General features: G+C 38.9%; 1 protein-coding gene across 5 annotated transcripts in view; it reads right to left on the bottom strand.

Annotated features, from left to right (window-relative positions):
- Window positions 1-236: 236 nt before the first annotated feature.
- The window catches only part of DSE (dermatan sulfate epimerase), a 38,207-nt gene continuing 24,447 nt past the window's right edge, over window positions 237-13,996 (bottom strand). For all 5 annotated transcript variants that reach the window (XM_075498594.1, XM_075498596.1, XM_075498593.1 and 2 more), the window contains 4 exons: window positions 10,929-11,182; window positions 6,866-7,105; window positions 5,167-5,374; window positions 237-3,279 (listed from right to left, as the gene is read on the bottom strand). In XM_075498594.1, the coding sequence (XP_075354709.1) occupies window positions 1,518-3,279; window positions 5,167-5,374; window positions 6,866-7,105; window positions 10,929-11,182 (2,464 nt within the window). In that variant the 3' untranslated portion in view covers window positions 237-1,517. The remainder of the gene's footprint in view (window positions 3,280-5,166; window positions 5,375-6,865; window positions 7,106-10,928; window positions 11,183-13,996) is intronic.

The following is a 13,996-nucleotide window of genomic DNA, read 5'->3' as shown; positions in this document are numbered from 1 at the left end:
AAATATTCTGATCTGTTCACTGAAGATGTTTAGACAAGGAAAGCTCATCACATTTCAACACACAGACTTGCTTTCACACATTTCAACACACAGAAGGCTTAACAGCAGCAATGTAGATAACAGATACCTAAACGGGTGTAAGGAAGAGGAAACAAAGGTTTGTGGTTTGAACAAAGTGCTGATGAACATCACTACTGGAATTATCGGGAAAAATATTTTAATCAAAGAAAAACAACTTTTCCACAGAGACAATTATAATGTTTTTATTTAGCAAATGTACTGGAAGAACTGTTTTTCTGTAAAGACATACAGATATGCCGCAATTCCATAGAGCTTCCATTCTCTCAAATAGCTACAATTTTTTGAAATCAATTTAATGAACAGAAGGGGATATATGTGGAGACGTCAAACTTATTTTTGTCATAAACCACATGATTCCATTTACCACTAATCCCCAAATAATTGACCTGGGGCCACCAAGAGCTTGCAGAACCCTTGCTGGTGCTTTATAGAGAACAGGCTGTTCACACAGTTTTAACTGTCCTCTGTTTCTAGCCGTGTGAACAGAAAAAAGACATTAAATACTTCCTTAATACCTCTTTTTCCATACTGGCAATTGCTGAGGTTACCACAGGATTGCTTTGGTTTTTTGTTTGTATTTTTACAATTGCGTATGGAAGGGCAGTGATCTAGGACATTATTTCCCTACTAAGACGTGCTTCAAACTACAGAAAGCTTTTGTGAAACCCTGCCTTGTAAAATTGAGAACAGACCCTATAGCATTCATCCTTCTACAGTCTACACTTGACTGAAAGATAAAGGTTTTTTTTTCCTGAGAATTGTGTTCCTTTATACTTTGAGTTAGCCCTGTATTTGCCTTCTGCTACTGCCTACTAGGCATTGTGCCTCTCACTTGGAAAGTACTGACATGATTGCCACTTCCCACCATGCCAGATTGTAAAGCATGGAAGAGATGACATGATGTAAGGGTCTGCAATAATTATACAGGAGTGTCCCATATTGAAACATTCTTTGGTTTGGCAGAGAGAAATTAAGTCTACTGCTAAGATCTGCCTTGCATACTTGTGTTTGAATGTCCTTTTCTTAGGAGAATGTCCAGAGACATCCATAGCAGCCTGAAATGAAAACTCACTAAATGCAAACCCAATTCTGTATAAAAAAGAAAGCCCTTAGAAACAACTCTATTACAAGGGCTCTTCTCACCAAAAAATTAATTACAACTTTACATTACTGAACTCTGATGAACAAAGCATAACATTCCCTCAGATGTGAGGCCCAACTCAAAACACAAAGGAGGAGTACTTATTAAGTACTTAGTTTTCTGAGATATTCATTGCTTGCCCTATTCTTCCATCCCTTTTGGTCTGAAACCAATCTTTCCCCAGCTGTTTTTGGAATGTTTCAGAAAAAAGAAGATAAACTTTGGCCCTATTAGGGTTAATGCTTTTGCATAGACGTATATGACCATAAACTGGTCGACTAGTAGAGGTCTTCTGCTAACATTGTGACTGAGAACAGGAAGAATACAGCCACAATAATATACAGCTGTCTACTAAAAGTATTGCATACAGACATCTTTGGCCATGCAGTCTCTTGGCCTTCTGAAAATATGTGAGCTGCATTGCTAACATGACAAAAAAAATAGCAATGTTGAGAATTAGAAAGAGGCGGGTATAAGAAGCTGATATTGATGGGGCACTACTTCGAGCAGTCGTCACCATCTGTGCCAGCCCTGATCGGCCTTTGATTGACACCCCAGTTTTATGCTTCACATAAGTGACATCTGCAAAATCCAGAAGATCTTTCATTTCCTCGTCTTCATCTACAGGCAACTCTTTTTGTGCTTGAGTCTGTGCCTTTTGTCGCACTTTTCTTTCATTTACCTCAATTTGTGCAAAAATGTCAGGAACGGCATCAACAAATTTGTAGCCTTTGGCTACCTTTCTGTTTTTCTTTGCTCTGCCGTGCTGCTGCTGCTGCCTCTGTGAGATTGCAAATATCCTGTCAATGGCCTCCTCTGTCTGTCTCTTATCTGAAAACCTCAGCAGGCGCTCAGCAGTCTTCCTAAAGCTAGCCGTGTTGCGTACACGAGATAAGATCTGCTTCTCGAGCTGCTGGAAAACAGGCTTAAAATGCTGCAGGTTCCTCTCCACGATCCCTACGTAGTCCTTCACTTCTGGCACTGCGGAGGTCCTAACGGCAGAGGCTCGGTCAAAGACAATTTTCTGGCGGTCTGCAATAACCTGTGCAAAGGCAGAGCGGGACCCATCCTCAACGGGCCACAGGTACACCGCGTAGGCGTGCTCACTGGTGGTAACGAAAACATCCAGCTGCGGAGAATCTCCACGGACGGTGAAGCTCTGCACGTCGACAGAGGGCCCAATGAAAAGGTAAATGGCCCTCGTGACGGGGTGCCGCAAGAAGGTCGTTACATTCACATAGTTCGTTCCATTGTATGGGTAGCCCCGGGGATACATCCTTGAGGCAATGGTAGCTTTCTCGCTGTGGCCAGTGTCATCCATCCAGTACATCTTATATATCCCATCACGGTGCCTAATAAAGGCCCCATGGACATCATCAACAACTGTTTCTTCAAAAGGCACATCCACATTGTGGAAGAAACTGGTCGCTGCCTCCAGGGGGCTGTCATCTTCTAGATGGATTTGGTCCACTAGCAAGAGAAGCTGGGGATGGAGAAGTATGAGGTTTCTTTGCAATTTTCTCAGCTTCAGTTTAGGATTGTATGCACCCACTCCTTCTCCCCTGATAAAAACCACCCCGCTTCTCTCCATGGCAGCAACCACTCGTCCCTGACAGTCACCAGCCAAGTCATGTTTATATTTAAGCCACTTTGAGGAACAGTCCTCTGTAATCTGCCCTTCCCACGGGGAGAAGCAGCTCTTGGACACAGCAGGGGAAAACATCAACACATTATTAAAAAAAGTATATTTTGGCCCATACAGAGCTTCTGTTATGAAAGGTACACCGTTGGGAGCAAAAGTAAAGGAGTTCTGGTCCGGGTGTTCATGGCCAGCATTAAAGTTCCTCCACCCCTTGATCCACTCTTTGTACTTGTTCTTATGAACAATATCATATATTGCACGTCCTCCCAGCTTTCCTGACTTGAAGGAAAGGAAAGGCCTGTTGATTTCAGCCGGCAAAGCACTTCCATAGGTTACTACTCCCCAGTCCTCAAAATAATGCAGCTTAGGAACCCCGTAGTCTGGCGGAGGTACGGAGCGCAAACTTGCATCATACCTGCCAAAAAGATGAGGAAAATGGGTTTAAAAATCACTTGACTGATTGCATTATCAGCACCTGTACAAAACTCAAAAAACAATTCAATATTTACATCAAGGAGCAAGCTAACAATATAAAGCCTACATGTATGCTTCCTGAGTGAACTAGTCATGTAGTTGTAATGATATTTATCATACTAATCCCTATACAAATTTGTTGTGTGCTTTTTACAAAATAATAGCTGAAAGCATCTGCTCCACATTTAAAGCAAGCAATCCTTCTGCAGTCCAAAAATAAGAGTACCACTAATTTCAAACTAGCCACGTTTTGCCTTATATCATAAAGCTACTGACTGCAATACAAATCTTTAAAAAAGGCACATTAGGACCAGGCTGTAGACACTGTCTATTTTACACTAGACATCAACATTTGCACCTATTTACTGACTACTTAACCAAGAGAAGCAGAGTATCTGTTTCCCCAAACTCATGGTTATAGAAGTCTGTAGTCTCCAAACAGAACTAGCAATAAACTAAAAATTAATGAAAAGGCATTTTAAAGGATAAATATTTATGATTTATATAACAGTGTATGTTAGTCTCCTTCTCCAACCAGGTTGAAGAAAAATTTGCATGGCTTTCTTGTACAAATTGTAAGATATAAGACATTCATCTTATTCATCATAAATATCAAGGCATTTAAAAAGAGGTCTTAATTCCAGAAAAGGTTAAAATGCTTATAATTTTTGTTTTATTTGATCTACAGTAGTTAAAACAAACAAAAAAAAACAACCATGGAAAACAAAACCTAACCTTCTGGCATTGTTGTTAAGCAATCAAAATAAACAAAACCATAATTAAGCCCAGTAATATTTCTGTTAGATGGTTCCTCATCAGATTTATTCTCTACAGCTAACCAGGAGCCTCTGTCAGGCCCTAGACAATCACAGCTTACGTCCTGCATACAGCTTCAGGTAATTCCAAACAGTGCCAGGAGCCTACTCTGTATCTACTGGTCCTTGATGGAGATTCCCCTAAAAGCAGACCTCTTTCCTGAGACTCCAATGCAAGTAGGCACACTCATCACAAGAGCAACACTGCAGCATGGGGAAAAGGCAATTGTTGGAATACTCCGATAATTTTTTTCTTTTTTTTTTTCTTTTTTTTTTTTTACTCAGGTGCTCTTAAAAAATTTCTTTCCCTTTGACATCAAAAAGAATTTTCTAAGTATAAATTCCCAAGATTTCCATGGAGACACAGGAGAAAAGAATGATGGAATGGGGTTGTAGAGGAGAGATTCTGTATTTTGCAAATAACAAGATGAAGGGTGCTTGGAGCCTAATAAACATGCATTCTAAATGGGTGTACCATAAATGCAAACCAATATATATTCAATAATATTTTTCCTGTAAAAGAGAGAAATAGAGCTACACTGACTCCTCAAAAATGTACTTGTTCTCTCCACAGACTGAGGGAATTTATACGTCTATCTAAAGCCTCTTGGGTCTTTTCATTTCTCACCTTTAGAAGACTGACATACAAGTTAGCGGAGCTGTAAATTACAAGGAAAATATGGATCTGATCATCTATCATGATATTTTTTCTGAGCACAATGCCTTACTGCTTACATTACTTTAGCTTTTAAAAGAAAGCTTATCTATAAAAGCAATAGACAACAGAAGGTAAACACAAAAGTAGATGTAGGACAAGACCAAGGTGTTCCTTGTAGGAATAGATACTGTGCATCTATGCCAAGTGAAGAAGTTCTTCGGAGCCTAATGACTATCTGGGTCGCATACGGCCAGTCTGATCTCTGCTTCTACAGTACAAATCTAAAGATAATGAATTATCACTAATAGCAAACAGCTGTCAGGTTCCGTTTGAGCCCACTCATTCCCTTTCATACCAGAGAAATTCAGTGTGGAGAGTGCACCACCTCTGCCCTTTGGATGGTGTCCCCGGGCCCTCCACCACTCGGTTCCTTCTGATCTGCTCTGCCAACCAGTTTCCGCTGCCGTTGCGCATGACAAATTTGTCGAGAAACACCAGCTGGCTCTCCGGCCCATAGAACCAGTTATAGTTGGAATCCGCGATGGCCACGGTTCTCTGAAACCCTTGGGAAAAAGTGAAAAGGAAGGTAAGAAAGAACAAATAAACGTACAAGGATGCATTTGTAGAGCATGACGGTGAAGCCAAGCAGTACAAACAGACACAAACAGAAACAGCCTTTTCAGATGTTTATAGACCTACTTGTAAATGAGCCATAAACAGGTTACACAGGAGCTGTTTCCTTCTGCTGTAACTAACTTGAATACTCGCCTTTCTTCTTCGGCTATGGGCTAGAGACAGTCAAAGTACTACAAAAAAGTGTAAGAAGCAACGTCCCATCCACTTCCTCTCCTCACTCAAATCTGGCAAAGGTAACTTTCCCTTTACAGCTTTCACTCTTCCTATGTCAATCCAAACTCTCTGAAGAAAGAAAACAGGTTCCCCCAAGGGAAAAAAAATCAGCTTCACCCTGAAACAGCTAGCATGAGTTCACTTTGCTCTTAGGAGCCTCCTTCCAGCAGATGCCCGAGGTCTCACATGGAGAGACCTCCTTACATGCCTCTGCCGGCATGCCAAAGCTGCACTCAGCCCCCCTTACACAGACAGCTAGATCTGCGATTCTTATAGCCAATAAAGTTATCACTATCTTTTCAACCAGGAATTTGAACAATACAAGTTCCTAATGAATTGTCCTGCAAATAAGCAACAGAAAACCATCATCTAAAACTTGCAAGGCTGCCTGAAACTAAATCTCTTCTGAAAGCTAGAAGGGGTCAGCAATATTTATTAACTTATAAATGGTTTCGTATTCGTACATCTCCATCTTTCAGTCACAGCTAGGACTTCAAATCAGAGATGCTAAAACACTCTGTGAGAGACCGGAGAGATCCAGCAAAAGAACAGAACTATTCAAAGTCTGCAAAATTGATCCATTAGTGACATCAGATATTTGTTTAATTCTCACATTGAAAAAAGAAAATGGTTTGTGTACCCCTGCACAGAAAAACCTATCATTTGAGTCAATTACATTTTCCATATGAAAAAATATTTTAATAAAAATGGTATAAAAATCTATTTCAGTGTTTTGTGGAAAACTGGTGATCATATAAAACTTTCCTATACTTTGTTGATACGTTTCCCCTGGCTTCATCATTTTCTATTCCCTTCACCTAGTATTTTAGTGTGTGACTTTTGGCAAAGGAAAAAAACCAGTAAGAATCTCGAAGAATATTATTTTTCAAATGGAAAACCCCAGAAACAGGTCTGTTTCAAACTCTGAAAACCAGAAATCAAATTCTGAATCACTGTTTTTTCTCCCAAATGATGTTCCTATCTTTTGACTGCTTTTAAAGAGTTTAATAAACAATGATCTTTAATAAGCAGTGATAAACAAGGATGTCACTGTTTCGATGGATGATGAAGGTAAAATCCAAGAAAAAGGTTATTTAAAAAAAAATGCAAGTACAATGTTATTTAAAAATGGCCTACTTCAAGTATGAAATTTACTGCTGCTTCAAGAATTAGAAGATTCATCTTCATTCACCCAAATGACCTACCTGGCAGGACAGTCCTGTACATAAATGCAAAGTGCTGCTTGAGCCAGGGGTGGCTGAAGTGATTGATATCAAAGTGCCTTTGGACAAGAAACATGTACTGAAACAGCGATCTGGTCGTGTAGCTGCCATAAGCCACCCCTTCATAGAGGGAGCCATCTGTGACCTCCTGCAGCAGGACTACTGACTTCTCCATGATTGCCAGCACTTGCTTGGTCCACAAGTAAGCTTCCTGAAGGTAGCCTGAAAGAAAAAGATGTTGGCAAATCTTATTACAACACCATAGATCACAGATTATGTCATCTGTACTCCCACAGTGGGATCCTTTACAGCAAGGAATCTGCAATCCAGAGCTCTCAAATACAACCTAGTGCTGCAGCGTCCCTGTAGTTCTAGGGTGAAAAATAAAATGCTATATTTAAACACAGCAAAGCAAGGTCACATGAGCAGGGAAAATCTATCAAACGCCTTTTGCTAATAATGTGGGATTATGCTTCCCATCTTAAAGAGAAAATTTCCTTAATGCATTCAGAACATGCAAAAAGGGAAGAGCCACGCCAAGACTACCGTATTTCAAATTAAAGCTGTATGAAAGCAGACTTACGACCCCCACTAGAGGGCTCCAGTAATGCAAATATTCTAATCAGTCATTTTTCACTGGCATGATCACCAGCATGGTAAGGAGGTCCTCAGAGTTTAAAAAACCAAAAAAGTTCACATCTGAGCTGCAGTTAACTGATATTCTACTAACACTTGCTCTATGTTAAGACATGCTCCGTTCTACTTACATTTTCATTTTGTTGTACAACCTAAAGGGTTATCCAAATAGAATTTATTTTTGAAAAGTTTTGCATGGTTAATTCCAAATGCAGATTCCTCAGTTCCAGAATAAAATTACTCTTCCAGCTAGGTTAAGTTTCAGCCTCCACATATACAAGCCCTAAACAGTTATAATTCTTCTAAAGGAAAGACTTTCAGAGATCTTACAGTTTTCGTCTGCTCTACGCAAATCGAGAGCTGGGAAGAGGTTGCAAGAAGACCTTCTCAGGGCTTGTCTGCCTTCACCAAGGAACAAGTACAAGCATGAGAGCCTCAACACTGCATTTATGTATTGCAGAAGGCAGCACGTGGATCCCAGCAGAGGAAAGGCTACGTGCCTTCTCTTATTTTCTTTTGGATTCACTGGCAAGAGAGGTAGGACTAAAGAGAGACCAACTGGCTCGTGCTTCTATACGACAACTTAGTGTCTACCCAGCTCAAAGTGTCTGGACACAGATTTAACCAGACTTATTTCCACCACATAGCAGAGCTCAGCTGGCATACATTATGCCCCATTACGTTGTGAAGCGGTGCCTGCTGAATGAAGTGCACATGCCAGGCTAAGTGAGTATGAGCTACATTCAAACCCGCTACTAAGACTGTTTCATGTCATTGCCACAATTACTGTATTTATGCTCAGCAGAGTGATGAGCAATTCAGACTTCCTACTAGTCAAGGCTGCCAAATCCTGCTCGATTAACAGAGAGGAAAAAAAATTGCAATGTCTAAATTAAACAGACAACCTGAATCTAACGTGGTATTTTTATCCGCTGGCGGAGGAGATAAATACGATGGGGAAGGCCTGAGCAACAGGGACAGGTGGAACTACTTAACTTCTACTTACTTCACTCACAGCTATCTTGACAATGCTTCATTACTCTGATGGAGTTGACAGCACAGCGCTCTGTCCAAGTAAAATCCCAAATGCTTCCACCCTTGTTTTCCCTTGTGACATTAACAGCCACAATAGCTAGCTTTTGACTACTGCACTAGCAAGAATGCTATTTTCCATGGTTCTGCACAGTCTATTTACCATTGTAATGCATATATGTTCTGTTTACTTAGTTTATATCTATGCTATAAGCCTATACTTGTAGTATAGTAAAAGAATAATAATATGTTAGAATAAAGAAGTAAGAGACTCAACACTGGGTCAGGCTACACAACAAAGCAGAACAAACCTCACCTAAAATTAGCAGTATCTATATCAAACTAGGCCTTACTCAAGTTTCTTTTGTGAGTATCTGAGTGTTTATTTTAACTGCAAAGAATTCAGTATAGCTGTGTGCCTAGAATTCATTTCAATTAGTTTCACTTTTCAGTCCCATGACAATGTTTACATGTTTTTAATCTGGCTACTTAGTCTCTGCATGCTTCAATAGCTGAATAGTGTTTAAAATTATTAGTTGAAATTTAAACCTTTTGGAAGAAAGGTCTACACTGGGATACACTATTTGCAATTGCTATGCATCTGCTACAGGGAGAATAGTATGTTTACTCCTTTTCTCCCTCCCTTTTTTTCTTCTCCTTCAGAAAAAGCCTTTCATCTTGGAATGAGAATTTTTAAGAAATCTTTTTTTTTTAATTTTAGACAAACAGAAAAACTTCATTTAAATTTCAATTTTTTAAAAATAAAGTTGCTTTATATTGAAAACAACAGAATTTTCATTCAGAAATATAGAGTCTGGATGTTTTGACCTATTTTCATTTGAAATATCAGCACAAATTTTCAAATTGCTCAAGTGTTGCTGAATTCCCTCCCCCCAAAAAAAACCCAAACCCACCAACCTTTGGTGAAAGAAATATTGCCCAACTCTGTGATGTTACCATTGTTTGGCACAACTTGCATACTTATGGTCTATACTCTAATGAAAAGCAGAGTCATCTCGCAAACTGTCAGCTTTCTGCAACAACAGAGGCTCAGGGAAGGATGGAATTATGAGGAATTTAGCAAAACCCACTGAATAAACATCATCTGAGTCTTCAATTTGTGCAAGGCAAGATAGGAGGAAAGGGAATAACTTTCACACGTACTCTTGCTGCTTTTCAGCACATGCACTTCAGTGAATGCGCTTGTTTTGACAAAGAGTTAACAAAAAGATGACCCTCCCAAACACAGTAGGTGTCAAAGTTTTTTGTCACACTTCTTTGGGCATCTGAAAGCTCCAACAATGTGCAGATGTGCCTTTCCTTGGCAGGGCTGTAGAGCTTGGCAATGCCATCAGCATCCAGAAACTAGATTTTCCTTGACTTGCAGCAACTAAGTAGTTCCATTGGGCATCCTGTTTTCAAAATACTTCTAGTACATATTAAATAATCACTTGATAAAATACTGACGCATTCTTATAAAAGCAGGAGCTGGCTCCATGGCTTCCACCTCTCAGCCGAAGTACCACTGGGGTTTAAGGTCAGGATTTCTTATCTGCTCTCTCCCTCTGACTCTGTGACTTGCATTCTCGTTTACACTGTGTATCACTTAGACAGGAGGAGAGGGATAGCCCCAGGCAGAGCAGCCAAAAGGAACTGGTGAGGTTATTCACCTGGGAACTGGGAAGGACGGGCTTAACTCCCTGAAGCAAAGAAGGAGATGACACCTGGCACAGACACCTCTTGGATGAAGGTTGCGGAGTGCAAGGGCATAGTTCAGAGGGAAAAAGGTAAAGTCCTGCTCATCGCCATAGAAAAGGATGCTGGAAAGAAAGGTCCTGAGCTGTGGCCTTTTGGGTGGATAAAGTTACACCTTTACAGCTCTCTCAGGGAGACAGGACAGAAGTCTTGGATGAAATTCCAGGTTATCCTGTTGCCTAGCTCCCAGCTCAGAGCACAGGGTGTTTCGGAGTGCTGACCTTCTCAATGCGTTGTGTAAGGAGACCAAGTGCACCGCCCTTTACTGATAATCTACTCTGAAACACCCTGTCTGTAAATCTGGACTGGACAGACTATACACAAGGGAATTTTTAATTCTTACAAACAGTGAGATAAGAGTTTCAGAATCACTTAGATAACTGAATTTATATGGTATATATGCATACATATTACAGGTATATATGCATACATATTACACCTTGTACATCTGCTCACAGACTTTTGTTCTATTCAGTAAATTAAATTTTTCTAAGCAGCAAAAGAGTAAACCCAATACTGCCGTACTCTCAGAGGCATTTCTATCAGTTCCTGAACTTTGCTGCATAAATGGCTGATTGAGTTGACACACTTCAGAAAAACGTTCCTATGGTTTAGCACATACCTTGATTCATCAGAACCAGGCTTCCAGCCAGCAGGGCCACACAGTTGGTAGGCTGGTGGTTGTGGAGGTACTGGAAGCCCCATCCACGTCTGTATGATGTTTCGTACATATATCCCGAGGCATTGGCAATTACCTCAAGAAATCTCTCCTGTTGAGTCTTGCTAAGATAGCTGTACAAGAAGTCATATGCAGTGGCAAAACCAACTAAGGAGTGAGCGAGAGGGACCTCATCCCATGGGGCATCCTTCACTAGCCTGTCAATAAAGAAAGATGCCGATTAATTAATTAATTAAGATGCCGATTTCACCTACTTATTTTTCTCCATTACCATACTGTGAGGTGTGTATGACTTAATGTTTCTGAAGCTAGGCAATTCATGTTGAATTTTAACACAGTAGCAAGCTACTTACCAAGTCTCTGAGACCATTTTTTTCTTTCCTAAGTATGGACAACATTAACTTTCAAAGCTCATTAATTTTATTAGAAAGATTAAGTTGTTAAATATTAAAACAGTGCTTGCAATATTCTGGGTTTTGCTAGGAGAAACAGATGATATGCAGAATATTGATTGTACAGAAATGTAATCTATTTATCTAAAGCAAGATTCACATCATTTTTGTGAGAAAGTAATATCCCATAGTTTATACTCCTCCAAAAATCTGTAACAACCTTTTTCTTTTCCAAAGGAGCCAAATGTTGATAAATTCCTGAATGGTGGCTATAGGACTCAAGTTGTCTTTAAAGCAAGTACAATAAAATAACTCACTATGCTGTTTCTTCATTTCCCAAATGCATTCAAGGATAGAAGTAGAGATGATGAAATTTACTTTCATGACTACAATTCAAATTAACATACTTAATAACATTTAAAAAAACAGTGTTTAACATAAAATAGAGGTAAAATGATGCCACTACTTAAAATTATTTTCTAGGAACTACCTGCTTGTATTCAATGATTACATTGAACTTAGCAAAATAGTAAATTTGTACCAAGAAAATTCATAATGGACGTGGAGGTAGTGTAGAACAAATACTTCTCTTAAATCAAGCATATATTGTGTATCAAAGACTTAGTTTTGCAGTACTGACAGTACTTTCAAACCACAGTTCTACAGAAAAGGAAATGTGAAGGAATACACAGTGAAAAAAAAAATCTTTGATAAACTGAACCATCATCAGTTGCTTTCATGGTTGTTCTTTCACTTTCTTTGCAATATATTTTTTATTACAGAAATGAATTTTCAATTGTTGAGATGAGAGAGTGTCCTACTGCAATCTGTGGAAATTGTGTTGTGCTCTTGAAGACATGCACCTTCCAGTTTCAACTATTCTATGACTCTATAAATACGATTTCATCTTAATTTGTGTAAGCAGTAGTGTGAACAAACAGATGAGAAAAAATACCAAAAGAGCAAGATTTTTAAAAAATCCTCATTCTGCTATAGGAGCATTTATTTGCAGTCAACGTGCATAAATGAACCACGTAGAAATTATGACCATCAGCCTAGGGCACTGCAACTATGGTAAAACACAACATGTACAAATGAGAAAAATGACCTTTAATTTTTATTTCAGTATATCTAAGATCACTGGAATAACTCAAATGAACTTGGCACATTCACACCTGTATGTAAGGAAAGCCTCTGTAGGCTTTTTGATTAGCTGAATTTCCAACAGTTTTAAGGATTCACCTTCCCTCAGCTTTAATCCCATCTTCTGCTGAGGGAAGTTATACATTCATTTTTCCTTTTTTTAAATGAAATCTTTATCTCACAGATTTTAAATTAAATACATGAATGCATTCAGCATTGAGCAGCAGGATTTGACTTTTTTTTTTTGAACCAGGGTTTTTATTGGTCTAGATTATTTTCTTTGCAGAATTTTGTTTCTTGGCTAACAGACAGGCATTGACAGAAAATGGTTGTGAACCATATTAAGACAGACAGCTATAAGTGTGGTAACAAATAACTGTCAAAGCGTCAGGAAAATTTACTACTCATCTTCTCCTCATCCACATGCTATTCTCTGTGGTCAACATCAGGAACATTTCTCTGGTGTTTTTTCCCTGGTTCAAACTCTGAACTTATCAGTGAAGACTTCCAGCCAGGCATAGTAGAATTTCTTACTTATGTTTTCACTTAATTGTTGTGCAAAAAATTACAGACCTGTAAGCCAAAACATTTACATGCTTTTCCTAGATGCTCATTCTTTCTGTATTTCCAGATTAACTGGAAGAAAACATAGCTGAACTGGACAAGCAACTCTTCCAACTCTCCACATTTATTTATACTGCGTCACTGAAGCACAAAAATTGAAAATCTGAGTTAACTGGTTATTTGCCAATCTCAGTTAATTCTCTGCATCTCTATTTCTGCTTTTTCATCTTTCCTTATCATTGAAAAAGCTCTTAAAATGTTGTTAGTCCTATAGTGAAAGTAAAGTTGCATTCTATTCTGGTTATATGCAACACCCTGGCATTGTGATTGCTGTCAGAAATCCTTTGACACATGAACATACCTTTGACCAGCTATATCATGAATCCTAATTTCCAAAGTATTTTTCGTTTTGCTTTTCACTAAACCTTTGCACATTCAGAAATCAGAGTTCAAATGGGTACAGGAAATATCACTTTAAAGGCCCCTGCGTGGAACAATTACAAAGTGATTGAGGCTAAGCTATACATTAGGGGGAACAAAAGAACAATAAAAGAATTTGAGTTAATTTAAAACATTTAATTCAAAGTTCAGTACCCCTATAACAACATACAAATTGCTAATTAGAATGAGCTTAAAGCTATTTAATGATCTTTACTTGACTTCATCTTAAATGGGATTTGACCGTGGAACTGATTTATTGTAACTTTCATTGTTAAGATGTACACTAACTTTATGTTTGGTTTCGAATGCAATACTGCATCAAATTCTATAGTATAAGAGTATATATTAGTCTCTATGGCACCACTCCTGATAAAATAGAAAGCACTCTTCTACACGGAAAGTGCTAAATCAATCAGTTATGACTGCAGTTAGATTGTCAATTTCTTTAGCAAAAAAAAAAAAACCCTTCAG

Source organism: Mycteria americana, chromosome 3 (genome assembly GCF_035582795.1).
Source record: "Mycteria americana isolate JAX WOST 10 ecotype Jacksonville Zoo and Gardens chromosome 3, USCA_MyAme_1.0, whole genome shotgun sequence".
NCBI classification, from domain to species: Eukaryota; Metazoa; Chordata; class Aves; order Ciconiiformes; family Ciconiidae; genus Mycteria; species Mycteria americana.
Note: the sequence above shows the minus strand (reverse complement) of the source record. Positions and strands in the feature narration are given on the sequence as shown.